The sequence below is a fragment of the Denticeps clupeoides genome, chromosome 17 (assembly GCF_900700375.1).
Source record: "Denticeps clupeoides chromosome 17, fDenClu1.1, whole genome shotgun sequence".
NCBI classification, from domain to species: domain Eukaryota; kingdom Metazoa; phylum Chordata; class Actinopteri; order Clupeiformes; family Denticipitidae; genus Denticeps; species Denticeps clupeoides.
Window position 1 is genome coordinate 9298273 of NC_041723.1, and position 26027 is coordinate 9324299.

General features: G+C 51.5%; 1 protein-coding gene across 5 annotated transcripts in view; it reads right to left on the bottom strand.

Annotated features, from left to right (window-relative positions):
• The window catches only part of znf423 (zinc finger protein 423), a 122170-nt gene that overhangs the window by 63775 nt on the left and 32368 nt on the right, over positions 1–26027 (bottom strand). For 3 of the 5 annotated variants that reach the window (XM_028957602.1, XM_028957598.1, XM_028957600.1), the window contains 2 exons: positions 1569–5038; positions 564–648 (listed from right to left, as the gene is read on the bottom strand). In XM_028957602.1, coding sequence (XP_028813435.1) covers positions 564–648; positions 1569–5038 — 3555 coding nt within the window. The remainder of the gene's footprint in view (positions 1–563; positions 649–1568; positions 5039–26027) is intronic. The other 2 variants (XM_028957601.1, XM_028957599.1) reach the window with 1 other exon arrangement.

The following is a 26027-nucleotide window of genomic DNA, read 5'->3' on the forward strand; positions in this document are numbered from 1 at the left end:
ACAATAAAGGCGTTTTTTTCCCCAAACACATGATTTGACACAAAATATTGAATGTCAGATAACACAAAATGACATGCAGTAATAACGAATTGTGCCGCTGTTGAAATACACAGAGGAAGATTGAACCACAGCAACAACAGATACTGGTCGAGGCAGGGTCGAAATCGCTTGGAAAATGTGTGTCCGATGGCCTCTGTCAGAGAGGTGAGACCTGTAATCGGTGGCACTTCTGCACAGTGAAGAGTTAATGGGAACGATCAGACCTGCAGCCGAGGCCTCAGCTGCGCAGTCGAGTGTTAAACAATGGAACAGCTGTTGAGAGTGATGTCGGCATTTCCAGAAATAGAGCTGTTCATTTCACCTGTCTGTCTCACACCTGTGTGTTGGTGTGTGTGTGTGTGTGTGCACACCAGGAGAGAATGAGAAGGAGAGGAGAGAGGAGAGCATGGGCTAGGCAGGGCCAGGGTTGAAAGAGTGCAAAAGACAGGAATCGGAGAGGAACGGCTGGCAAGCAGCCACACACACACACACACACAAAGAGAAATAAAGAGAAGTCAACTCACCAATCATGTGATTGGCAACGTGGATCTGGATCTCGCGTTCTGTTTCAAAGGTCATTTGGCATTTGATGCACTGATACGTCTTCTTCTTCAATGCAAGAGAGAGAGAGACACAGACAGGAAATTCAGCCGACCATGTTTTATTTTCTTCACACGAACACACACACACACACACACACACACACACACACACACACATCATAGCGCTCCCTTCATGGCTACCCACCAAAGAGAGTATCAAGAGGAAAAGGCTGAGATTTTCCTATCTGTAATACTGAGCAGAGACAAGTAAAGGCCCAAGTAAAGATTGAGCGTCCCTGGAAGTTCACTGTCAATATCTAGCAGAGCGAACAGCCTGTACAATAGCCCAGCAGGAGGAGACTGCACGGCTCCCCAGGGCCCGCTGCAATGCAGCCCCGAATTCACACACCTTTTACCGAGGCAACACACACTGGGAACTCGCACACTAAAAATACTTGCTAGAAAACGGTTCCTGGCAATGCCTGCTATTTTCAAGGGAAATTGCATAAAATGCTATTCACACACCTGACAAAGGAATGAGAGAGAATAATTGAAAAAGAAAAATAAAGAGTAGGAGGCTAGGAGGCAACATTTCAAAAGAGCCGGAGAAAACAAGGCCTACGCTTGACCTAAAAGACATTCTGTTACAAGACGATAATGGGATTCGATACGGAATAGGAAAAGCCGCGGAGAACCGTGAAACGCTGTTCTTTTAAGACACAGAAGGACTTTTATTTTTTCTCACCTATGGAAAATCTGTTATATGTTGTAAACATTCATTTCTGTTTAGCTCTACGGTGTCTGTTCATCAGCGCCATATAAATATGCATTCACTTGACTGACTATTGACTGAGAGCAGATGGTGGGAATGACGTCAGCGAAGCATATGTGACCACTTCAACTCTTGCAAGACAACAAATTAAGTGCCCGCACTCATTAGACACAGTTGCCGTGAACAACAAGGACTGGTCGGATGAGGACACTTACTTTAGGGATGGGTGAGGCATCTGTCATCTTCTTCGCCCCGCTCGTCTCTGGGCTCATCTCAGGGTGGTCCACCTGAACGTGGCTCTCCAGATCCTCCAGGGTCTCAAACTTCACCGCACATTCTGGGCAGCGCAGCCCCGTAGCAGGCTTGTCCCCAGGTTCCTGAGCGGGCGCGCCGCTGCTCGGCGACTGTCCGTTGGCACCGCGACTCATGCACCCCGCGCAAAGCCCGAAGGGCAGCCCGTTGACGTCAAGCTTGACCAAGTCCTGCTTGTTCTTGAACTCCTTCAGGCACAGGGCGCACTTGTAGAGTTTGTGCGGCCCCAGTTGGCCATTGGGCGAGGACGAGGCTGAGCCGCCACCGGCTCCCGCGCTGCCACCGCTGGACGTGGAGAGCTTCTGCATGTGGAACGTTCCATGGATCTTCAGCTCCAGCGTGGAGGTGACCGTCTGCATGCAGACTACACATCGGAACCCGGTGAGCGAGTTGCGGAGGTCCGGGTGCATCTGGCAATGCTCGATGAACTCCTCCTCGCTCTGCAGGGGCATCTTGCAGATGCGGCAGGTGCCCGTGTCCAGGCTCTTGCTGTGAGTGACCTTGTGCTCCGTGAGCGTGAGCAGCGATGGGAAGCGTTCTCCGCAAATGGGGCACATGTAGTGCTTGGCAGGACCACGGTGGGTCTGGGCGTGCTCCCGCAGCCCGTTCTCCGAGAAGAAGGTCCGCGAGCAGACGTTGCACTTGTGGTTGCCCTTAATGAAGTCGGCCTTCTTTTTGCGGGACCCCGCGTCGTCCTCACCGGGCCGGATGTTGTGGTCACGCAGGCGGTGGTTCTGGAGAAGAGCCTCCATTGTGTAGGCAGCGCCGCAAATGTCACAGGCATACATGGGCTCTGAAGCATCCAGCTCGTCTTCTCCACCGCTGGCCTCGTGGCTGTTGGCAGTTTCTTGACCGCTGGTCTTCAGCAGCAGGTTCTGCAGGTCAGCCTGCTCCGCCGCTGCACTGGCAACTCCTGCACTTCCTCCCCCCGTTCCTCCGCCACTTCGTTTGGAGCTCTGTGTCACACCATTCGGGGTTCCATTCTGACTCCCCCCATTTCCATTTCCACTGGCAGAGTCAAAAATGCAATGCTTCTCCCGCAAATGTCTCTCTAGCAGGACGATAGCATGGAAGGCTTTCCCACAGAATCGGCAGTTGTACTTCTTGCTGTGGGTTGTGATGTGGCACTGTAGCTCGACTTCCGTCCCGAAGGTCTCGCCACAGAAGATGCACTTGCGGGCTTTGCCAGCGGCGCCTGGTCCAGTTGTGTGGCCCAGGTGGCTGTGCTTGACATGCAGCTGGAGGTCAGCCTCTTTGCGAAAGTCCCAGGCACAGGCTGTGCAGCGGTACATCTTCTTCTCATTACTGTGCTTGACAGCCAGGTGTACCTGAATGGACACCTTGGAGTCAAAGACCTCTTGGCAAAGTGTGCAGTGGTAGAGCACAAAGGTGTGCATGTCCAACAAGTGCTTCTGAAGTTCATCCACAGAGGAAAACTGCTTATCACAACTCTCACAGACATACTGGGTGGACGTGGTGGTGTAGTGGACCGTGAGGTGCTGCAGCAAGGATTCCTGGGAGTCAAAATCCTCTTTGTTGCACTGTGGGCAGGACTGCCTCCTAAGAAGAAGTTCCAGGTGGGATTTTAGATGAGTCTGGAAACCCTCGAAGCTGGTGAAGCGCAAGTCACACTGGTTGCAGGCATAGTCACCGTTGGTGCCTGCTGGTGTAACATCACCAGCCACCCTGTGCCGCTTCGGGGAAGAGATCTCCACGTCAGATGAGGCAGGGCTGAGATCGGCCACCTTTACTTTCCTCTTGTTGTTGGCCAGTGGGATGTTCTTATGGTTCTCCTTGATATGCTTGGTAAGCTTGAGGAGTGAGCCAAAAATGGGGGAGTTGGTGCAGTAAGGACAGGAGTACACCTCCATGAACGACTGTGATGGCTGCAAGACCGGCGACTCCAATTTGGTGACGCCGCCTCCAGCACTGGGACAGTGGGTCTGCTGAATGTGTTCAGTCAGCGAAGACTCTGTCAAAAAGCCCATGGAGCACTGATTGCAGAAAAAGGCATGGTTGCCCTCAAGAGTTGTGGAGCCAGCAACCACTCCTCCCGAGAGGCAGTGTGAGACACGGATGTGCTCCTGGAGGGTGTTGATGTCCGCAAACATGTCTGGGCAATAGTTGCAATGAAAGGCCGATACGTTGCTGAACTGCAGAAGAGGAAATGAAGCCGCGGTGCCCCCGCTGCCTCGGTGGGCTTTGCGCACGTGTTCGTTCAGGTTGTAGAGAGTGGGCAGAGTGTCCAGGCACAACTGGCACGTGTGGCTCTGCTGAGGCTTGTCAGCATGGATGGTCTTCAGGTGAATCTCCAGCACTGCCAGACTGTTGAAGTCCCTCTTGGGGCAGTAAGGGCAGCTATAGGTAATCTTACTCGCCCAGCCCCCTTCATCTTGGTCAGAAGAGGGCGCCAGCTTGCGCCGAGTCTGCGTCGGTTTGAGGGTGGAGTCTGGGGTGGAGCCCCTCTCGAGGGAAGCACTGGAGTCCGGCGTGGCGCTGCTCATGGACGCCACGCTGCCCAGCACCGGGTCGGGGCTGGCGCTGTGGTTACTGGAGTCCGGCTGCCGGTGGCTGTCGAGGTGGCAATACACGTCCTCCACGGAGGAGAACTGCTCGGCACACATGGGGCACTTGTGCTTGCGGTTGGCATGGGCACAGTCGATGTGGGCCAGAAGCAGGCCCTCGTCACCGAAGATCTCCGGGCAGTGGATGCACTGCAGCTCGGCCCGATCCGAGAGCTGAGGGTGGCGGGTCAGCACGTGCTTCTCCAGGTCGTCCGTCTGGCTGAAGGTCTCCTCGCAGTAATCGCACATGTACAGGTCCTGCTCCATGTCGGCGGCGTCGGCGCCGCCCCCGCGTTTGCCGTTGTCCTTTTCGGCGCGCAGGGCCATGTGCTCCTTGTTCTTCCGGTGTGCCTGCATGTGGCTCTGGAGCGAGGAGGTGGAGGAGAAGCCGCGCTTGCACACGGTGCACTTGAAGGGCTTGCTGGAGCTGTGCGTCTTCAGATGGATCTTGAGGTGATCGCTGCGCGAGAACGCTGCCTCACACTCCTGGCAGCTGTACTTTTTGTCACCCGTGTGCAGCTTGACGTGGCGATCTCGGCTGCGCTTGTGCTTGAAGAGGCGGCTGCAGAAGGTGCATTTGAAGGGCAGCTTGTCACTGTGGATCTGCTCGTGGCGCTTCAGGTAGCTGAGGCGGCTGAAGGACTTGTCGCAGAACTGGCACGGGTAGGGCAGGCCCGAGCCCCCTTCTTCCTCCCCAGTGCCCATGCCCAAATCGCAGCAGCCATCCCCCAGCATCTGCGATGGCGACGCCACGTCTTTGCTGGAGGGAGAGGATGCCACCCAGGAGAGCCCAGGGTCATCGTCACCATCTGCAATGCAGAACACATAAGGAATTCGAAATGTTAAAAGAAAAGGGGGAAAAAAAAAAAAGACGACATTCATTTCTAAGAGGGGCGACAAATAAGGACAAATATTTTTTTTTTCTTCTTTCATTCACCCTTTCCAGTCATCCTCTTATCTCCCACAAGATCTAGATCTGGATTTATCACATTTTCATTATGGCCACCAGATTGAAAAGCTTCTCTAAACAGATTAGTGGACACTCAAAACAGTAAGGACGATACATACAAAATGAATTTCTGGCTTAACACTGGCCTTTTCTGTGTGTGTGTGTGTGTGTGTGTGTAAATATGACATTCAGATTAAAGCATACATTCATAACAGAACACACATACTTAATTCTGCCCTGTTTTTTGGGCAATCTGATGGGGCCTGACACAGTCCAAGCATCATCTATTTAGCATCTCAACTCGGAAGCCTCCAGAAAGGAGGAAGGGAGGGACAGCTCATGACTTATTGAGCAGGAATGCTGCGAGCTTGGAGTCCCACTGTGGCACAGACAAACACAGAATTTTCTATCACAGCCTGTTTGTTTTTCCTTATTTCGCTGAGTTTTATGTTTGTTCCTAATGTGCTAAAAAAGCCTCTGGTCTTCCACATTCCAAATAAACCCAATGTTTACAGGAGTAAACCAACTCCTCACCCTATAAAAATCCGGCTGCTGTGGGGAAGGCGGTTCCGCCTCCCTCCTGACATTCCTGAACAGACACAGCCTGGTTCAGGCGCATCCCCACGCAGGAAATTGCAAACCGTTTTTCCCTTTTACGCACATGCAGATAATGCAGCTGTCTTTTCCATCAGAACTCGGCTCTTATTCAATGTGATGACAGCAAGAGAGGAGACTCTATTACACCGGAGATGTCGCAACAAAAAAATATTACCTTGAGCCACGCAGGGCAAGTGACTCGAATCCAGGGCTTCCCAACCGCTTCTCCTCTGCCGTAAATCTTAAGTTAACCGCAGCAGCCATATTTTAGCGAGTGTGTGCGCGCGCGCGTGTGTGGAAAATGCGCTCATGTGATGAATCGATTCGGGCAAAAATGTAGGTGCTGTGCAGAACAAATAAATCTCCACAGGGGTTTGTGGGTAAAAATTTGTAAGACCATGAATAATGAATTTAGCTTCAAGCAAGGAACAAAAACCTGCACTGTGAAAAAGATATGCACTTTAAAAACAGAGACATCATGCAAAAAGCTATTGAAACTACATTGGAAAAGGGCATCAGAACGGAAGAGAAATAATCGCGGCGACTGTAAACTGCGCCAGTACTCGTCTCGGCGGCAAGTAAACGTTCTCTTTTACAGTCTAGTGTGAGTCTGAGGCCTAAAAGCTGAAGGGTCTGGGTGTGTAAACCACACGTCCATGCCACTGCCACGGCCCCCGCCCTCTGATGTCTTTGTGTCCGTGTCAGGATAAGAGTCATCCCGCCACAACCTTAAGCCGTGGCGTGCAGGGTAGAAAGTTCAGTTCCTGACGTGTTGAAAGAGAGACAGAAGAAAAGCCCATAAGGCCCTTAGCTGCGCCCGATTCTTCTGCAGCACAATAACCTGCAGGCCCCTGACAGACCTGCCTCTGATCTCGGGCCTGTCGAGGTGAGGGACGCCTTGCGCGTGTGTGTGTGTGTGTGTGTGTGTGTGTGTGTGTGTGTCGGCGTGACAGGAGAAACTGACAGGTACGCACGCACTCACGCTGTGTCTTAGGCATGTACTCAGCCACAGAGCAGGAGATACAAAGATAAAACTTGCTCAGATACGAACGGAGAGAAAAGGGTGTAGAAAAAGAATAGAATAGGCAAGATGAATGAATGGAATAGCTGAGGGAAATGAAAAAGTAGAAGAAAAAAATGCCTGGCACATGTGGTCATTCTGGCGAATTATAAATCTATTAATGCTAATGCAATCCCTCTGACTGCGACAGAATGTGAGAAATCACTTTTGAGAAAGAGGGAGATTATAGTCATTAAATAGCCTTAATCCTCAGAAGTGTGGCTGTCGGAAAATGGAAGATCACATGGCTTTTAGAGGGCTTTTGTCATCCGTCCGCCGGGAGACTTGGCAAGAGCACTAAACAGGGTAAGAAATTTCAATGAAAAGTTAAATTAGAAAAGAAACAGAAAGAAAAGAGGGGGGAACGCGAGGCAGCGGCGGGAGGAAAAGAGCAAGGGCCCTCCGCCCCCCCTCCCGGCTGTGTACGGCTCCTAATGGCATCTCAGACTCACCGTCCCTGCATATCTGCAGCCTCTCCGTCCTGGTCCTTCCTTCTTGCCCTTTTCCTCCCGCCCCCAACAGATCTCTTTCATGTTGCGACTCATTACCGAATTAACCGGCTGCTCTCGTGGTTGCCCCCGGCGATGGCCTTCACCTCCCTGCCCCGTCCCAGGTGGAGGGGTTGGTGGGTGGCGAAGGAGGGTGTAGCTGGTGGATGGGCACACCAGACGGACTCGCTCTGAAGTCCGGGAGAAGGCCCGCTACCCCGCCCGCCACCGGGGCCGAGTAATTGGAGCAGGCGCGCCGGCAAACAGAAGAAGCCACCAGCCGCATTCGGGCGCCAGAACTTTCTCAGAGGTTCAAGGGACACGCCCCATGCGTACAGCCGCCCCCACGCCTCCTCCAGACCATGCCAGGCCGTTTCCGCAGCGAGGCCCTCTAATAGGCCAGGACAAACCCGTGCCCATGCCGGTGGAACGCGGTAATGAAGATGTACCCTGCCTGGTGTCCGTCTGCTTTCTTCATCTGAAGGAAGGACGCGGAGAAGAGGGGAGTCCCCCTCCATCGCTCCCGATTTCCATCCCACCCCCGGAGCACCCGCTCCTCTGAAGTGAGCGCATAACGAGAGGCAGGAAGGTGCTGAGCGTTCATTAGGGCCCCGGAACACAGTCCGCACTGCTGACACGCAGCACACTGTTGCGTGCCTCACATCACACCGAGCCCTGAGCTCCTTCACTAAACACACACACACACACACACACACACACACACACACACACACTTTCACACAGTTTAACAACCACTGCAACTAACAGACCAGCTCGCGGCACTCCAGGTCACAAGACGTCTCAAGTATTAATCTGTTAAATCAACTGTACAACACTAAACCTTCTCCATATTCATAATCACTAATCTGCCAAATTATCACGTCCCCCCTCGAGCAAAAAAGCTGTTTCGTTATTGGTCTTCTCCCTCGTCAGCTGTCTGGACAAATAAGGTGTAGACAAGGGGCATAAGGAGTCCCGAAATCAGGGAGGACGGCAGCAGCATTCACATCATCGTCACCATCGTCTCCACCAAGCCTCTTTAATTATCTCCCCAGCAGAAACGCAGGGGGGGGCTGGTGCTTAAGACTATGTTTGGACAGGGTGGACTTGACCATGGTCTCGGAGGACAGGAAAGCAAGGTGACCTGGATTCTCATAATTACCAGACGCTGCTGCCTGTTTTGGGGGGGGGGGGGGGGGGGGGGGGGGGGTTGTTGAAGAAAGCTGATAATGGACACACACACACACCCAAACTCACACATACACACAATGTTTAGCTTAAAACCAGCTTACATATTCATGCCCTCCCTCTTTTGTGCAACACCTCTCCACCTCTCACCCTCACCCTCCCTCTGGCCCCTTGCCCACACATCCACCTTTCTCACCAAGGACCCCCGCCTGGCGCCCAAACCTATCCCTTTGGCCTGCATCCCACCGCCCCAGGCAGGAGAGACTCACCGAAGGGGGCAGAAAAACAACTTCCACCAAGGTCTCACACAGGGCAACTCAGCACGCCGGCCAGACAAGCCTAGGGCAACGTCGAGGGGGAATGGAACTTTCAAGAGGCTCACTCTCTCTCTCTCTCTCTCTCTCTCTCTCTGGTTCTCATTGCTGCTCTCTGCTCGCTATCCAAATCCTCCTCCTTCCGGTCTCTCGGTTTTGCAGAACCCCCTCTAGACCTGTCTCTCCTCCATCTCCCTTCCTTCCTTCCTTCCTTCCTTCCTTCCTCCCACCCTCATCGCCTCGCTCCTGAGTGGGGAGAGCTGGAAGCACTAACAGAGGGTGAGTGAACTGTGCTGTTGCTATGGGGAAGAACAGAGTGGGCGCTGGACTGGACTGGGCTGGGGGGCTGACCACATGGCCTCCTGTCCAGAGGGAGACCAAGCACCTGTTTACACACACACACACACACACACACACACACACACAGACACAGAGGTGTCCTTCCTTGCCTTTTCTGGGAGACCCCTGGCACCTACTGGACTCTGGGGAGGCAGTCTGTCAGGGGCCTGTTTCTCGGCCCTTCACAAACACACAATTTCAAACATACACACACTCTAGAGTGATGTCATTGGCCAGGCAGTCTGTCAGGGTCCGGAGTCCTGGAGGACACACACACATGCTGCTCACAGTCCATATGGAGCATTTGGCGCCCAAAAGCGGCCAAGCAGCCGGCCGCATTCCCAGGGCAGAAGGTGAGGGGCAGGGGGCATGGGGCGACTGTAGGAGAGGGGGCGCAGAGCTGGAACAGCTGACAGGCACCCCACACATACTCGCTCATAAACAAAAACACACACACACACACACACGACACCCAGGTGACATGAGGGAGGGGAAATGTGCACAACCCCTCATTCTAGGACGGGGCGGGGCGGGGGGGGTCTCAATGACCACCACAGAAATACTGGAACACAAAGATGGCTTACTGACAACAGTGCAGAGGCCAGGTCACTGTGCCCTTGAAGGGTTGGGTTACCTTAACCACCACCGAGGAACAAAAGCTTCCAACGCTGCCCTTCACGTTCAGAGATAAGAAAAACGTCCAAACCCTCAACACACGGGGGGACAGACTAATGAGTCCAGCGCTGCTATGGAAACATTGTCTACAGTCTTAAGACGAGGGTGTCTGCACAGTGTCAGTGACGTGACCTCCAAGGTTGTGAGTTCGAATCCTGGCTCGGACCTTGGATGTGTGGCGTTTTCTCTCCCCACGTCGGCACGGGTTTCCTCCAGGTTCACTCTGGTGACTCTGAATTGTCTGTAAATGTTTGTGTGTGTGTGTGTGTATGCTCCCTGTGGCGGTCTGACTCCCTGCCCTGGGTACCCAGTGTTCCGGGACGGGCTCCGTCAACCCAACTTGCCACCTTGCCACTGAATAAGACACTTAGCCTTACGAGCATCGAGCCCGTAATTAGCGAGTGCGTGTCAGGTCTGGATAAATGAATACGTGTAAATGTAAGTGAGGGCGAGTGGGTAAGGGGGGGGGAGGAGGGCACGCGACGTGCGTGAGCGATGGAGCCTTCCTTCTGACGGGGGCTCCGTCTCCGGTTAAGAGTCGTTTGACTCCAGCCTCTCCCGGCCCGAGCGGAGCTGCAGGAGCCGCTCGATTAAACAGCTGCACATTAATTACATGTGAAGTGTACCACAACAAGCCTCTCTACGGTGCGCGTGCAAAGGACGGCGTCTGGCATCTGCTTCCTCTTTCTTCGTCTCCTTCCCTCCATCTTTCTCAGTCTCTCAGAACCGGCGGCGTGTGTTTACGTATGCGTGTGTGTTGCCCGTGCTGATGTTCTCTGTCAATGGGAAGCAGCTGCCTGCCTAGCCATGCAGGAAACCAGCGCCGAAAACGTAAAATGCTACACGTTAAACCGGAAGCATCACACACCACTGACCAGCCCACACATCTGCATTACTGTTTACTCCAGATGTTACTGTACTGTTTGCTGGGGATATAACAAGACATTTTTATAGAAAGTGGACCACAACACACACAAAGCAACGACTATTTTACGGTACCTACAGGCTTAATAACAATCCAGCATCTGAAAAGCGGCTAAGGAAGCGGACTCATAACCAAAGGGTTGCGGGTTCAAATCCTGAACCGCCAAGGAACTGAGGTTCCACTGAGGTTCCCTTGAGCAAAGCACCGCCCTCACACACTGCACCCCGGGCGCCTTTCATGGCTGCCAACTGCTCACCAAGGGTGATTGGTTACAACGCAGAGGACACATTTAATTGTGTGCACCGAGTTCTGTGCTTGCTGTGCATCATAATGACAAAAACCAACCGCTTTCACACATTAACAGACCGCTGCGGGCCCACCCATTACAGGCCAGCAAGCATGTTTCTCTGTGCACACACCCTCTCAGCATTTGTTATTCTACTCCGGGCCCTCCCTCCGTCTGATCTGCAGTCTTACCTCTTTTCCGCGGCTTTAAGCGTATCACACACACGAGTGCCTGCTCCTCAGCCCCAAATCTGCTGCCTTTGATCAGGGTGCAGCTCAAAGCAGACGGGTTAAGAGCTCGCTTACTCCCGGCCTGACCCTCCTCACTGCTGCACAGACAGGGCCTCAGGTGCGGCCTGGCCTACCCTGGCGGCTCCAGCTCGTCCTGTTGGAAATGGGCTTGGGAAGCCTTGAGCAGCCACTAAATCAACTTCTATTAGGATTTTTTTATTACTTTTTTTCCAAAGCTAAACCTTCACTACATCAGCAGTTAAAAAAATATATTGAGATAACAACTATGATTCCTCTGCCTTCAAAATCCTCTCTGCAAGCTGGGATAGTGCTCAAGTTGACGATGGCGATATTCAGGGCAGGTGGTGCTATAACTGTAATGAGTGACCCCAGAGACATCACAAAGGGCTCAAAATCTGAATGGCTCCTGTTGTGTAATTTAGGTTGATCAAAAAACAAGTTTTTTTTTGTTTGCATTGGCAGATACAAGGTTTTCTATGATAAGTCCTCTTCAAGCCAATAAATAAACAATGCAGAGACATCCTCGCCAGAGGCTTGGTACTGATGTCCAGACATCTATGGTTATATAGCCTGAGGGCTGTCCTGGCTGCCTGGGGTATGGATCATATCCTGAAGACATAATACACTTTGAACATACATAGGATAGCCCTAGCACATCTGGAGAACAAAGAAGTCTCCACTAAACCCACATAGGATACCCAAAGCACATCTGGAGAACAAAGCAGTCTCCACTAAACCCACCCATCTGTCCATGCATCCACCTTCTAACCTGCTAATCCATGTCAATGACTGGCACCACGTACAAAAAAAAAAAAAAAAAGGGGAATCCTCAGACCTCGCCACCCTCTTCCATTTGCTCCATGGCCTAGTTCTGAGCCCCACACGTCCATTATAAGTCTTTTCGGCAGTGGAAAGGGGTCAGCATGGTTCCCTGTGATCGGTCCATAGTTATAAAGCCCCATAGAAAGCCGGCAGCATTGCACCTATGTTTTAGATACCAGCAGCAGTGGCGGTCAAGTTCCCCTAAGTACGAATGACTACATGTGGATGATGCTTCGGAGATGCTCCGACCCAGTCGTGTAGCACCACAATTCATCCCTCGTCAAACCATTTGTCCAACACATCAACATTAAGATCTGAATATTCACTAGGTGCCTAATTCATCCTACAAATTGGACACAAATAACCAAAAAACATGACTTTGCATCTATATTTTATCTCTTGAATTTACAACACAGTCATCTAATAATCTGGCTGATTTGAATAAAAAAAGGTATGGCTCATGTACAACTGAAACCCACTCACCAGATGAGCTGATTACTTACCCAGTGCCATTCTACTGGTGTTCTACTATCATTCCTAGCACAGGAAAAATTGCAGTCTGAGGGCATTTTAGGTTAAGCACCTTACTTCTGACAACAACAAAATGCAATTAATCCGTGTCAAGCTTTCATACCAGACATCCCCAATGACAGGCAGCAGCAGCTGTAATCCACTTACAGCGGCATGAAGCCTTACAAACACACACTGGCCAGGCTAACAGTGCAGCACACAGTGCTTCCCTGCTACTCATGCATATAAACGTTCAGAATCGGCACGAAAAAAAGCAAAAAAAAAAAAAAACACAGGGCGTCTTTGCACACTCACAGTGGATTGGAGGCCTGGTTCAAATATCGCCCCCTAGAGTCGATTTGGGGAAAACTAACCTCTGTCCGACCAAAGCTAAGAAAACCACAGCAATGAAATGACTATCGACTCAAGAGACATTCAAGAGATCTGATACGAGGACAGCAAATCCAATAGTCTATTCGAGATGTATCCGTATAATAAACAATGTAAGTAAACCTGCATTAAATTTTTAATACCTATTTTTCATTTGTAACATAATCATGTAGCAATTAAACACTGATTCTGTTCTGAGAACCTACATCATTGCTGCTGTGATGCTAAAGCATCATCAATTGAAAGGGAAACGCTGGCAAGGCTACAGTATGCAGGTCTACGTATGCTTTCTCTTCTGAGGTTCTTCCAGCGACAGAGTAATAGAAGCATCTGGAACTCCAGAGGTGGCCGAGAGGAGGTGGGGGAGGGGGGAACCTGACATAATCAGGCAGGACGGAGTGTGGCGAGTGGGTGGCTGAAGCTCCAGTGGCAGGACCCTCAAGAGACCCCCAGGGCCCCGGGGAGGCCTAACATAGGCAGGGGGGAGGCGGGTACCTCCTGGCTCCCCCCGACGCCCTGGGATGCCCAGAGGGCCCTGGGGACCCCCAGTACTGAGAGGAACACCTGGACCTGCCATTAGTGACACACTGAGGCAGAGGAGCACAGACGGTGAGCGGCAATGCACACGCGCACACACGCACACACACACACACACATACACACTGACACACACACACACAGGAGGAACAGCACTCATGCAAAGGTTTCACAAAGCCACAAACACACACAGCCCCGTATGTGTCAAGAATAATAATAGAGTAGAAAGATGGCACCGTGACAAACTGATACTAAACTCCACTATTTACGTTACATTTTGGTCTCTGCCACACTCTTACACAGACACACACACGCACAGACACGCTGAGAGACGGGGTGAAGGAGACACCTGGACTGAGCCGGGAGAATAAGGACAGGATAATTACCCCTGTATTAAACACTTCACTCCCCAGGGGAACCCAGAGCACCCAGCTGGGGTTCAAGGACAAAGAGAGAGAAGTGTATCTCAACGCTGTTATTACCGAGCGAGGGAGAGAGAGAGAGAGAGAGAGATGGAAACACGGAAAGCGACAGAGACGGGCACACCTTCCACCCGCCGCGAGTAGAGAAATCATAACTTACACCCGTCTCCCAGCGTAATTGTGTCGCGCGAGCGGACCATCAGAACTTTGCAGACAAAGTCCCAAACTAACGGGGCAAAAACTGCGCTCATCCTTCACAAGCACAACAAACACCGGCCAAAAGCATGGCCGGCGCGTGCCGGCACACACACAGGCTCATGCTTTATTGTGACAATTAGTGCTGCCACCACTGTGCAAAGGAACTAAAACAAACCAGCGCTGGGCCAACAGCGGTACGGCATTGTTATAGCGTGTGTCCATTAGTTAGCGGAGCCTTGGGCAATATTTGCAGCAGCGCGTGCGCCCGGTGCCCCGGTGCCAGGCGGCTTTTAACCGCGTGCGTGGACACAATGCATAGTAGACCAATTAACTGCATGGAACGGTCGTATCAAAAAAAAAAAAAAAAAAGAGAGAGCGAGGTGCGGATCAGGCGAGCATTACCCTAACAATGCCAGCGTTTGCAAACAAGCACAATGCCCACGCGCCGATCAATGCCCCGGCAGGGCCGAAAAACCAGCGCCGCGGCAACAGGTGGGTGCCTCTCTTAACTTTGGTCTTTTTCCTTGTAATTGCATATTATTATTTTTGCTGATAGATGTAATAATAATAATAAAATTGCTCGTGCTCCCCGAGTCGGTCTCTGTCGCTCCGACCCGCAGAGAGGAGGGAAAAACACACACACACACACACACACAGAGTCACTCCTGAAGTGACTCTGTTCAAAAAGGAGGAAGAGACTTTGTGAGCAGTGCGCTCACTCGGGTTTCAGTGCTGGCCGGAGCACAGAGGCAGGGCGGGCGCGTTTCACACTTTCACACTCGCCCCTCCGCCCCACACGGTGCCCGAGCCGCACAGGCGCTCCCCCCTTCGTGGTGAGGGGGTAGGGGGTGAAAATACATCAGTATCAAGTTCAATGTGGTCATCAACAAAAAGGACCCAAGTTTAAAACAAAATGGGGGGGGGGGAGAAGAAAGCAGCTCCTTTGTGAACTGAAGAGAGCACACTGTCTGCATCAAAGGGGGCACGGCCAGGGGAGAAAGAAGCCGGCGAGAAAAGAATGAGCGAACGAGACAAAGGTAAAGTGAGTGTGAGGGGGGGGGGGCGGGATCTGCCCAACATGAAACAGATCAAAGGCTGTGTTCGGGAGAATGAGAGGCCAGGGGGTCCTGTAATTACGGACTACATCCGCCAGAGCGTGGGGCGAGAGAGAGGGAGGACGGGGGCCCGAAAAAAAAAAAAAAAAAAAAGTTCTCAAATCCACGGGCTCCTGGGGTTGCCTTTGCGCTAGTTCTCCACACACGCATCCAAAACCCACCCCCCCGCTAGGCCGCGAAACACTGCCAGATCTCATCCTGCCCCTCCTCCTCCGCCAGCGAGGCCCCAGCCCACGCAGAGAGCCCTCCTGCTGGCCTGCGGGGGGATAGCTGTCCACAGTGACTGCCCAACAGGAAAAAAAAAAAAAAAAAAAAAACTTTTGTTGGGAACTTCTGGCATCGCCCCAGGGGCTGTTCTCTGGGAAGGAGAAACTAAACTGACCTTCATATACAGACACACACACACACAGTTACACACTCGCAAGTTCACAAGCGCCATGTGTTGCTCTACGTACTCGCATACACACAGGTGCACCGAAATGCCCCAACACGTGTGTATGTGTGTTACTTTGTGTGCAACTAAGCACACACACACACACACACAGTGTGGTAGAGGGCAACCATGGAGGGAGCAGGAGATCAATGTCGGCCACTGGCTGCTCCAGCTCCACGGCAGAAAAAAGGATTGCGGAGAGACCCGACTAAAAGTCCAGCACCATCCCGACTTCAAAAGCGCCTCGCACCTCCACTTTTTAATAACGCGCGAGAACAGAAAAAATGGAAATGGTTTTTGAAAAGCCTGCGCGGCACCCAGCGATGGCGCTTTTCATGCTCTCCTGCCCCCTTCCTCCCATCGTCACCCCCGCCCCCACCTCGACCCAGCTCTGAGCCCGCTGTCACGCAGCGTTCTCTAATGGCGGCTAACTGCTAACACATGCTAGCGCGCCATTGCCATAAACCGGCCTAATGGCGCAAGCTGCCTCGCTACGCTGAACAGAGGGGGGAGAAGAAGCCCTTTATTAATTAGGTACGGCAAACCGGTGGCGGATGTGAAACGCTGCTCCTTTGCCGCCGGGACCACATTTCCTCAAACACGGCTGAGGCCATTCGCTCAGCACCGTCCAGAGGTTCTGTTCCCTGGGTAGAGTTTCACTTTTACTGGTCCAGAATCCTGAGCTGCTTTTCTTCCGTTCTGGCAAAAAGCATTCCATCCAACCACCACCGCCGCAAAAGCGTTTCAGTGGCAAACGTATTAAAACTAAAACTTGGGAGCCAAACCTATAGAACTGGCTATGTAAGATGGATAAATTGGTTTAATATATGACAAAAAAAAAAAAAAAAAAAAAAAAAGTGTAGGCCGAAGGTCAGTCCCTTCATGACGCTTCCTTCCAAAGCGTTCTACAACTGTGACCTTTTCCTGGCATGAGCCAGCATATCCCAAGATTCAGTGCATACCGATAACAGGTGGTGGAGCAAACAAGTTATCTGTAGGCATCAGTCTCGCTGCCGAGTTAATAAGCCAGTAAGCCTGGCTGTGGTCCTGGCAGCCCCAATGAGTTGGGCTAAAAAGTGGTTTAAGAATGTTTTGTGGGGTATTTCACATATACGCCTAGCTTCAGATCAACTATCCAGTTTGAACTGGAGTGCCATGATCCTTATAAGACCTGGTCTAAGAACGCATCTGTGTTATAAATCTAACGTATTTAGTGTTCCATTTGCTTCTAAACCTGCAAACAATTCAATACAACCTGTTCATTTTTCTGTTTTGTATTCTTCTGAATATGACACTGTTCAGCATTATTCGTTAGCGGCACCCAACAGAGGCACCCAAACAGATCACCATTTGTATTTTGAACCATTCATCTTCCACGTGGATCAGTTTAGACTGAACCGGAGATGGAAAGTGAGGGTGGCAATAGAAGGTGAAAATATCTATAGGTCATATGACTATGTCTCTTATCACCAAAATCATGTACATCACTCACACCAAACTCACCTGACCAAACCCTGATCTCAACCCCCCCACTGCCTGGATGAGTCACAGAGGACGATGTCAGAGCTGCAGCTCTACATGCACACACACGCCACATATTTAAATTAATAAGGAAAAAAAATTAAATTAAAATCAAACCCCCAAGTGTTTTATTACTTACTACTGTTTCAAACCATTACTGAAACAGTATTACTGAAAAATGAATAATTAAAAAAAATGCATGAGTATGTCAAACCTTAACCAAAAAAAATAAATAAAAAATTTGCGCAGTAACAATTTTTAGAATAAAAGGAAAGATCAAAGACGCTTTTTTGGTGAAGGCTTTTTTATTAATAAAATAACACGTATGAATTGTATAAGCATCAATCACCAGCCTCTTTATTAGCATACCTACTGTGCCACCTTTACTAGTTACGCCTGTCATACGGCTACACGTTATGACCCAACACCCCATTCATACTGCTCAGTATCTCATGTCCAGTCAGCATCTGTCCTGTGGTTTAAGAATAAAAAATAAAAAAACAACTGATGAAGGGCTAGAAGAAACTGTAAGTGTCTACAGTGTCTACAGATTTGGGGAAAGAGGTCATAGGTCAGCAGGAGTGTTAGCTGACAGCCGCAGCAGACTCGTGGCGCAGCACTGGGAGACCCGCCACTACGAGGGGGGAGAACTCTGATAAGAAAGAGAACAAACGTCAAGACAAGCGAAAGCCTAGCGGCGGCAGTGACCGAGTCGGGAGATTCGTTCCCCTCAGCTGTGCGCCGCCCGTGACTGACGGACTGGATACGGCATTCCCACAATCCCCTGCTCACCTCACGGCGGGGTGGGAATTTAATAAACAGGAAAAACCCTGAAACCGTGAACAGAAAAACCGTTGAAATTCTGTTGTTAAGATCTATCTACACAGGTAGAGAATTCGGACTTCCTGTCATTATACATGACACGCCCATCCATCCTCCATCCTCTCTCTTCCTGAACTGTAGCAGTGTGCTGGCTTGGAGGTTTATTAGCCGTCGCTCCGTACCGACCCTTATCAGCCCCACACCAGTCAGACCCAAACCCCCGTACAGCTGTTAACGGCACCCCCTCCGTCTGACCCCCCCCTCTCCAAGAGTGTCTCCCACCCCCGGCCTCTATTTTATCTCCTCACTCACAGGCCATGTGTTTTGGCAGCAAACTGGGGGGCTGATGTGTCCCCCCCCCCCACCCACCCACCCCCAACACCCGCACTCACAAACAGGGTCCCTCATCGGCAGCCGCGGCACAACTACACCCAGGGATGGGCTCATGGAAACGGGCCGGCGATGGTGTGCCTCGTCCTGGGGGAGTTCATTACTCGAGCAGGGAGCTCCCACCAGCCAGCCAGAGAGCAGGCCCGCTCGGCCCCACCGCGCTCCACTGGAGCTGCTCTCATTAAAGGGGAAAAAAAGCCAGAGAGACAGACAGAAAGAAAGAAAAAGAGAAAGAAAAAAAAAAAACGACGGAGGGAAAGAGAGGGGGGGGGGGGGGGGTGTGAGGAAAAGAATGGAAGAAAGGAAAAGAGACTTCTGCTGCTGAAAAGATGGCAACATAACAGGACTAATAACGTGACCGCCTTTTTCATCCTTTCTGTCTTTCTTTCTGTCTTTTTATCTTCTCTCGCCCTCCGTCTCTTTTTGTTCCTGCTGCTGCCGGTGCTGGTGTGTATTTTGTTGTGCATTTGAGGGCTTGTCAGAATATGTCCCCCGTGGTTCTCCTTACTTATTTAGTAGCGCGCTTTCTATCGTATTGGCAAATGAAAAGCACCTTTAAATATTTTAAAGGCATCCTCTCCCCAGCATTGTGCAGGATCCAGTTCGCTGCTGCTGCCGATTCTCCGGGTCCTTAACCCCAATACTGCGCTGGTTACTTTGAACGCCCCCATAATTCACTCCTCTTACTCCCATCATCGGTCTCCCCCCGGGAGGCTCCGGTGTCACAACGTCTGACAAACAGCATGCATACACCACCCCTTAAAAAAGGAGCGAGAGCCCTTCAACGCAAGATAACTCCAGCCTCTGCCTCGTTCTGTCTCCAAGGACCCCCTTGTGGCCCAGCCAAGAAGCAACGGATTCCAATCAGGCACTTAGCTGGACGGCTATTTCCAGGGACAAAGGACGAGGAGGAGAGAAGCGAACAGCAGGCCCAATGGGGGGAGGAGGGAGCGGGAAGGGGGGAACAAAGAGTGCTCCCGGCACCCAGGGGAGCAGCCAGTCACAGGACTGACGTCAGAAGTGTGTGTGTGTGTGTGTGGGTGTGTGTGAGTGTGTGTGTGAGATACGGGTGTAAGTGGGTGTGTAAAAACCTACCAGAAGCTGGTTCAGGTCCCATAAGAGACTCATAAATTCACTGGGGAAGAGGCAAAGAATCTCTCCACTCACACATGCACACCTAACCAGGAAGATAACACCATCAACAATACACACACACACACTACTGTCCACTGGTGACCTCTCTTCAAGGCACTCACTCACTGCTACTTTCTTCCTTCTTAAAATGTTTGGTGAGGTGAGGGCAAGTGCATTGTTACAATCCACATACACATCCTCACACAGCACAGTAAATCACACACACAACACGCAATGCTCTGCCCTGTCAGTAGCACATAAAAGAGGTCGCAGCAGCTGCTGAAGGTGTGTGTTACAGAGAGTGTGTGTCAGCTGCAGAGTCTGAACACGCGCATTCGGTACGAGTTTTAATGCAGGATGTGCGTGTTCGTGTTTATATGGTGTAATGTTTACGCGCCTGTGTGCACATGTGCATTTCAAAATGTGCGCTTGCTGAACAAAGCCTGACAAGTGAGGTTACTGCGTGTGTGCAGGAGATTAGGACACGACTGTGTGTTGATTGCGTGAGTGAGTGGGTTTGTATTATTGTTTGTGAGCATGTGTGTGTGTGTGTGTGTGGGGGGGGGGGGGGATACGGCTTCATGGATGAGAGCTCCTGCTCCTGCTCCTGCGTATGCATGCATGTGCCCTGTTTGTGTTTACCGTCCACGGTCCCGGGCGGTGCCGTGGCGGCGCTTTGAAAGGCTGGGTGGCGGCCGGCACTGTCTGCATTCTCGCCGCCAGGTCTCTGGGGATCCGTCTCTCTCTGACATTTCACTTGACAAAGCCGAGCCACACCTGAGCGCCGGGTTAAAACCATTACAGCGACTCTCCCCCAGCACTCGGGCATTTGGCACCACCGCACCCAGTGTGTGTGTGTGTGTGTGTGTGTGTGCGAACAGAGGAGTGTTTGGCTCTGAGGTGTGAAGCAAAATGAAAAAGATTGTGTGTGTGTGTGTGTGTGTGTATGTGTGTGTGTGAGATACGTAAAGGTGGGGGGAGATGCTGTTTGCCCTGCATGTGTGTAAATGAGGGCATGCTCTCATGCTCTGAGGGCAGTAGAGGAGCAGCAACGTAAACCCGTCCCAGACCCAATAAATGCAGGACGAAATATGGAGATTCTGGACAAGAATAGAAGAAACCACAAGAACAGAGAGTACAGAGGAAGAAAGGACACATGACAGGAGAGGTCTGAGACTGGCACTCAGTGGGAGAACTGGTGAAAGGGAGGAGGGAAGGTCAGAAGAGGGAGAGGGGGGGGCAGATTTAAGGCAGGGACTCTACAGGGTGTACTGGCACAGAGGGAGCGAGACGGGGAGAGGGGGGAGAGGAGGATTGAAAGAGAGGGACAGGTCTGGGGCAGAGTCTCCGTGGGGTTGCTGGAATCCGAAGGAACGGCCTGTTCCTAATTATCCCACCTCCCCGCGTAGCCCCTGGGTAATGACTGTGTACAGGCTGCGTAGTGACTGTGTACCGCCCGTACCGAGTATCTGGGGTCCGTGGGCCCTGAGTAAAGGGGCTGTGAAGACGCCTATCCAGCGCGACGCTGAAGATTACGGATCAGAGCACACGGCCCGGCAATGCCCTCAACACCAAACAGCTAGAGCCCTAAAACACCTGACCCCTGCACCCTAACACGCCCTAATCCATGGCCCGGTCACCACCAAAACCAATAAGACAGATTAACAGACAATGCGCATCCAACAGCACACTCGACCGAGCACAGAGCAAGACCAACGTAGTCAGGATAGTCCATTATCGGCTAAAAAAAAACTGAGCGGGCAAACCGACAAATCAATAAAAATAACAATCTATGGAAATGAGTAACGCCTTGTCGGGTTATCAAGGAAACCAACAGGAAATTTGTGGTGATAAAGTCATGTTGTACATGACTCAGCAGATTCATCTCTCACTTGGAAAAAAAACCCCCAAAAAACTCCAATCTGGGCTGAAGGAGCAGCGATTTTAGGCCCAATTTATCTGTACAAGGGGCAGCCTTTTCTTATCAGGGATTTCAGGAAACATGAAAAAAGGATCATCCTCTTAAAGCGACAGTAAACTTTTCACAATGGTGAACATAGTACAATGTGGATATAATCATTGTAATAATAATCACAATGCCTATGATAAGAGTAAGGCCACGTATTTAGTTGTGTACGCGTGTGTGTGTGCCTGACTCTGGACAGCAATCACAATTGTTCAGAATAATGTAGTATTGACCAATCAGAGGTGCTCCTTGTGATAACCCGTTGTGATATTTTTTGTGCTACTCCGGAAATAATAAAAAAATCCCTTTTCACTCATACCAAACAGAACAGGGGAAAAATCCATCTGTGGATATTTCACCAGATTTAGCCATTTTCCTGGGCACACACCGGCAGCACAAATATTTACTCGCTCTTCTTCCAGCAGCAGTACAAGGGAAGGGATGGGGAAGTTACATTTTTAATCAGGTGATTTTTGTTTTATACTTCCTCCCCCTTTGAGAAAGCAGGCTGAATACAAGCAGACTAGTGCCAACACACACACACACTTTTCTTTTCGTGTCCTTTGGCAAATTCTTCTATTTCACTCTTGCATGAAACACACAAAAAAAAAAGAGAGTGAGAAGAGAGGAGAGGAGGAGAGAAGGAAAAATGAAGAGAAGAGAGTAGAGAAGAGGAGAAAACGTCCCCACAGAGTTTTTCTCCCATCCTGGTGCGATGGAGAGCCCCCACAGAGTCGCTGTGTAATTTCCAGTGCCTCAGAATTCAGGTATTAATAAAGCCCCCATGGGGAACTGCACACAATATAACCCTACATTTTCAGGCATTATGAAAGGACGCCCCCAGGGGTCTTTGGCTCAAATTTCTGAAATGCAGGCATTGTAAAAAAGGCACCCCAGGGGAGTCCCCCCGCAATAGAAATCTGCTGAATTCAAAGCATTTTCGGAGTCCTGGTGGGAGCCATTACTCCCACTGGAAGGTGCTTTTTTTTTTTTTTTTTTTTTTTTAAACAAAACATGTGTTGCTGACATGTTGACAGATTGCTCAGTGAAGTGTTTAGGTGCATGCACGAGCCGGGCCTCTGCTGAGGCAGAGCGCCGCGCTCCGCCGCCGAGCCTCTCAACGCTCCCAAACTGGTACCATCCATATTTTATAACGCGGGGAGGGAAAGTAGGCTGGTAGCGTGCGCGAGAAAGAGAGAGAGAGAGAGAGAGAGAGAGAAAGAAAGAGGGAATAAGCAGCGAGGAACAGAGAGAAGCCAGGAGACGGGAGGGAGAGGAAGGAGTGTGTGAGTGAGGCGGCGAGAGCGAGAGAGAAGAGAGAACTTCATTGTGAAAAATGAACCCTGTGATGAAAAATGACTTCCAGTGTGCTTCAGTCTGCCCCCCCCCACCCCTCCCTCCTCTTCCCCCCCGTCTCCCTCCCTCCCTCCCTCAGTCTCTCTCTCTCTCTCTCTCCCTCCCTGCATGCTGTGCCCCCCTCCCCTCCCCTCAATCTCGCGCTCTTATGGAGGCTGGGCTTTTGCTCTCCCTGGAAAACCTGAGTTTACAACCAGCTGCGACTGCATTTGTATCTGTGCCAAGGGCTTAGTGGAGGAATCTTCAGGCCACCCTCCGGCTCCGCGCAGAGAGAGGGAGGGAGGGAGGGAGGGAGAACAGGGGAAAGGGCCGACAGCACGAAACAGAAGACGGGTTTGATGGCTGGCAACCCCAACACCACACAAACACACACACGCACGACAATAAAACGCATACACACAGTGGCCAGTGCGTGCTCGAGTGTGTGCGTGTGTGTGACGCAGTATCAGGTTACTGTCCTCCCTCCATCCCTGATCTGTGATCTGTGGCTTTAATAAGAGTCCTGCCCCCACAGGATTCAGCTGCCAGTGTGACGGCAGGCGGGCAGGCAGGGGCTGCGTGCAGGGAGGGTTGGGTGCAGATGGAGGGGTGAATGGAGGGAGGGGGACAGAGGGGACTGACTGATTGATGGAAAGATGGATGGATTTGTATTCATAGCGAGGAGCGCTGCGCTTTAGCGGTAGGTGGGGGTGGAAAGGGAGCACCCTGGGGAGACCCCACTCACCCAGGGGTCCCGCCTCCAACAGCCGTTTCCCTCACACTCCTCTCTCGCTCTCTCACACATGCACACACACACACACACACACACACACACTCTCCCTGGCACGCTAAGGCCTCCAAACCCCCAGCCTCCCTGCTGAGGAGAGGGCACACAGCTAACAGAGGGGGATGGGGGAGAACGAGCAAGAGAGGAAAAGGAGGAGTGGACCGAGGTGGTGAAGAAACGAAGAGGGTCACGAAAAAGAGAAAAAACACACACACACGCACACTTTAAAAGACCACAGCCCCAAATAAATATAGTACATCCATACAAAAACACACAAAAAAAATATTCACAGAGAAACTCAAATTGCCTCCAGAGCAGCAGCTGTGTGTGTGTGTGTGTGTGTGTGTGTCTGCAGGTGAGTGTGTGAAGGAACGTACTGTGTGCCTCTCTCGCTCTACCAATCCCTCACTCCTCCCCTCCCTCCTAGGCGGCTGACGCTCGACTCGCTCTCGTGAAGGCGGGTTAATTAGCGCTCAGAATCTATTTGTATGTGACAAGAACAGGCCCCTCCCCCTCCGCTGACTGACACCACTCCCATTTACCCACACGACGGCTTCTCACAGCCTGCATTACTCACCTTCTCTCTCTCGCCCGCACACACACACACACACACACACACACACCGCTTCCCCTTTCACCACTCTATCAATCTCTCCCTCCCTCCTGTACTTCCTCATATCTCTCCATCAGTCTCCATTCCAAACCCTCTCTGTTTGACCTCTCCTTCACTCTCTCTCTCACACACACACACACACACACAGTAACTCATAGTGCAGTGTGATGTGTGATGAGGCCAGAGGCGTCTGATGGATCTCTGTGCAGTCAGAGACTCAGCTGCAGTGCAGAGATCACTGTGGCCACTCGGGTCTGTGTGAGTGTGTGTGTGTGATCCATCGTGCCAACTCCCTGCCTGGCCACAGCTACACCGCATGGGTAGTGTGTGTATGCGTGTGTGTGTGGAGCCGGAGGGGGGGTGGGGTGGGTGGGTGCTATATATATATAACCAGGCAGGGAGCTCAGAGCAGGGGTGATGCGCAAACACACGGCTCCATCGGAAGCCCCCGTGGCCGAGAGGAGGAAGAGCTCAAAGGCCCTTTCAGCTGGGCGGCCTCCACCGCTGTCTTCACTCAGCGGCCCTGGCTCCTCACCGCCTCCCGGGGCGCCGGGCTGACAGGACGGTGGGGGCAGGGCTGGGGTCAGCTGTGTCCGGCCGCATGGGAGGGAGGGAGCCAGGGCGCGGGGAGGGGAGAGGGCGTTTAACAGCCAGTGCCCAACCTTGGCCGGCCGCGGGCAGCAGAGCGGAGAGGAGCATCGAATGTTCTCCATTTGATCTCCAGGTTTTTTTTTTTTTCTCTCTCTCTCCCCAACCTCTCCTCAGGGAGCGAGTGCTCCAGATTCCTCCTCCTGTTGAGACTCTCCCTAGACCCTTCCCACACTGAAACACACACACACGCAATATCAGCCTCGAGAGCTGCACACAAACACCACCAACCCACGCCATTCACACAAACACACACACACACACACGTATATATAAAATAGCTTTCACGCCACAAATAAAATAGGAAAACACACATTTCTCTCAGAGCGTCAGTGCTACACAAACAGGCTTTCAAAAGGCGGAGAAATAGTTGGAGAAGTGGAAGAAGTCCAAAGGGACACACTGAATGGCAGCCGTGCCGTGGACCCCCAACTGTCAGGTGGACCAGGAGTCGTAAAAAAAGAACACAGTTAACAGAGCACGCGAGAGAAAGAGAGGAGAAAAAAAAAAAAAGTCAAGCAAAAACCATTCCTCTGTGCTACTCTAATGCACTGCAGCGGGACCCTTATTAGCTGAAGGAATAACGGGGGAGGAGAGAGAAAGAAGAAAGGGAGAATGGGGTGACAGAGTTGGAGGAGAGGGGCCGGGTGAGGGCAGTGCCCCCATTAGGTGAAGGGAGAGAGACGTGGGGGCATAACCCCCATTACAGCTCCACATACCAGAGAGAGAGAGAGAGCAGAGCCAGGTGCAGAGGAGAGGGGGGTGGAGGAGGAGAAATGGATAAAAGGAGATGAGATGAGATGAGATGAGCTGAGAAGAGGAAAAGAAAAATCCACCTTGCACTTTTACTCATGGCAAACTCCGGCAAACATACACTAACTCCAAAGGCTACACTTACATACCACAATGCACCACAATGATTAAAAGCACACTGCAGTCCAGACCTCAGCTCTAGAATTTGCATAGCTGCATGTAATACGAACCCTTTGACTCATAACCTAAAGACTTGCGAATTTCTCGATTTATTTTGGGCGACCTTCGGGACATCCCTTGTCCTCCTTAATGACTAACGTATGAACAAAC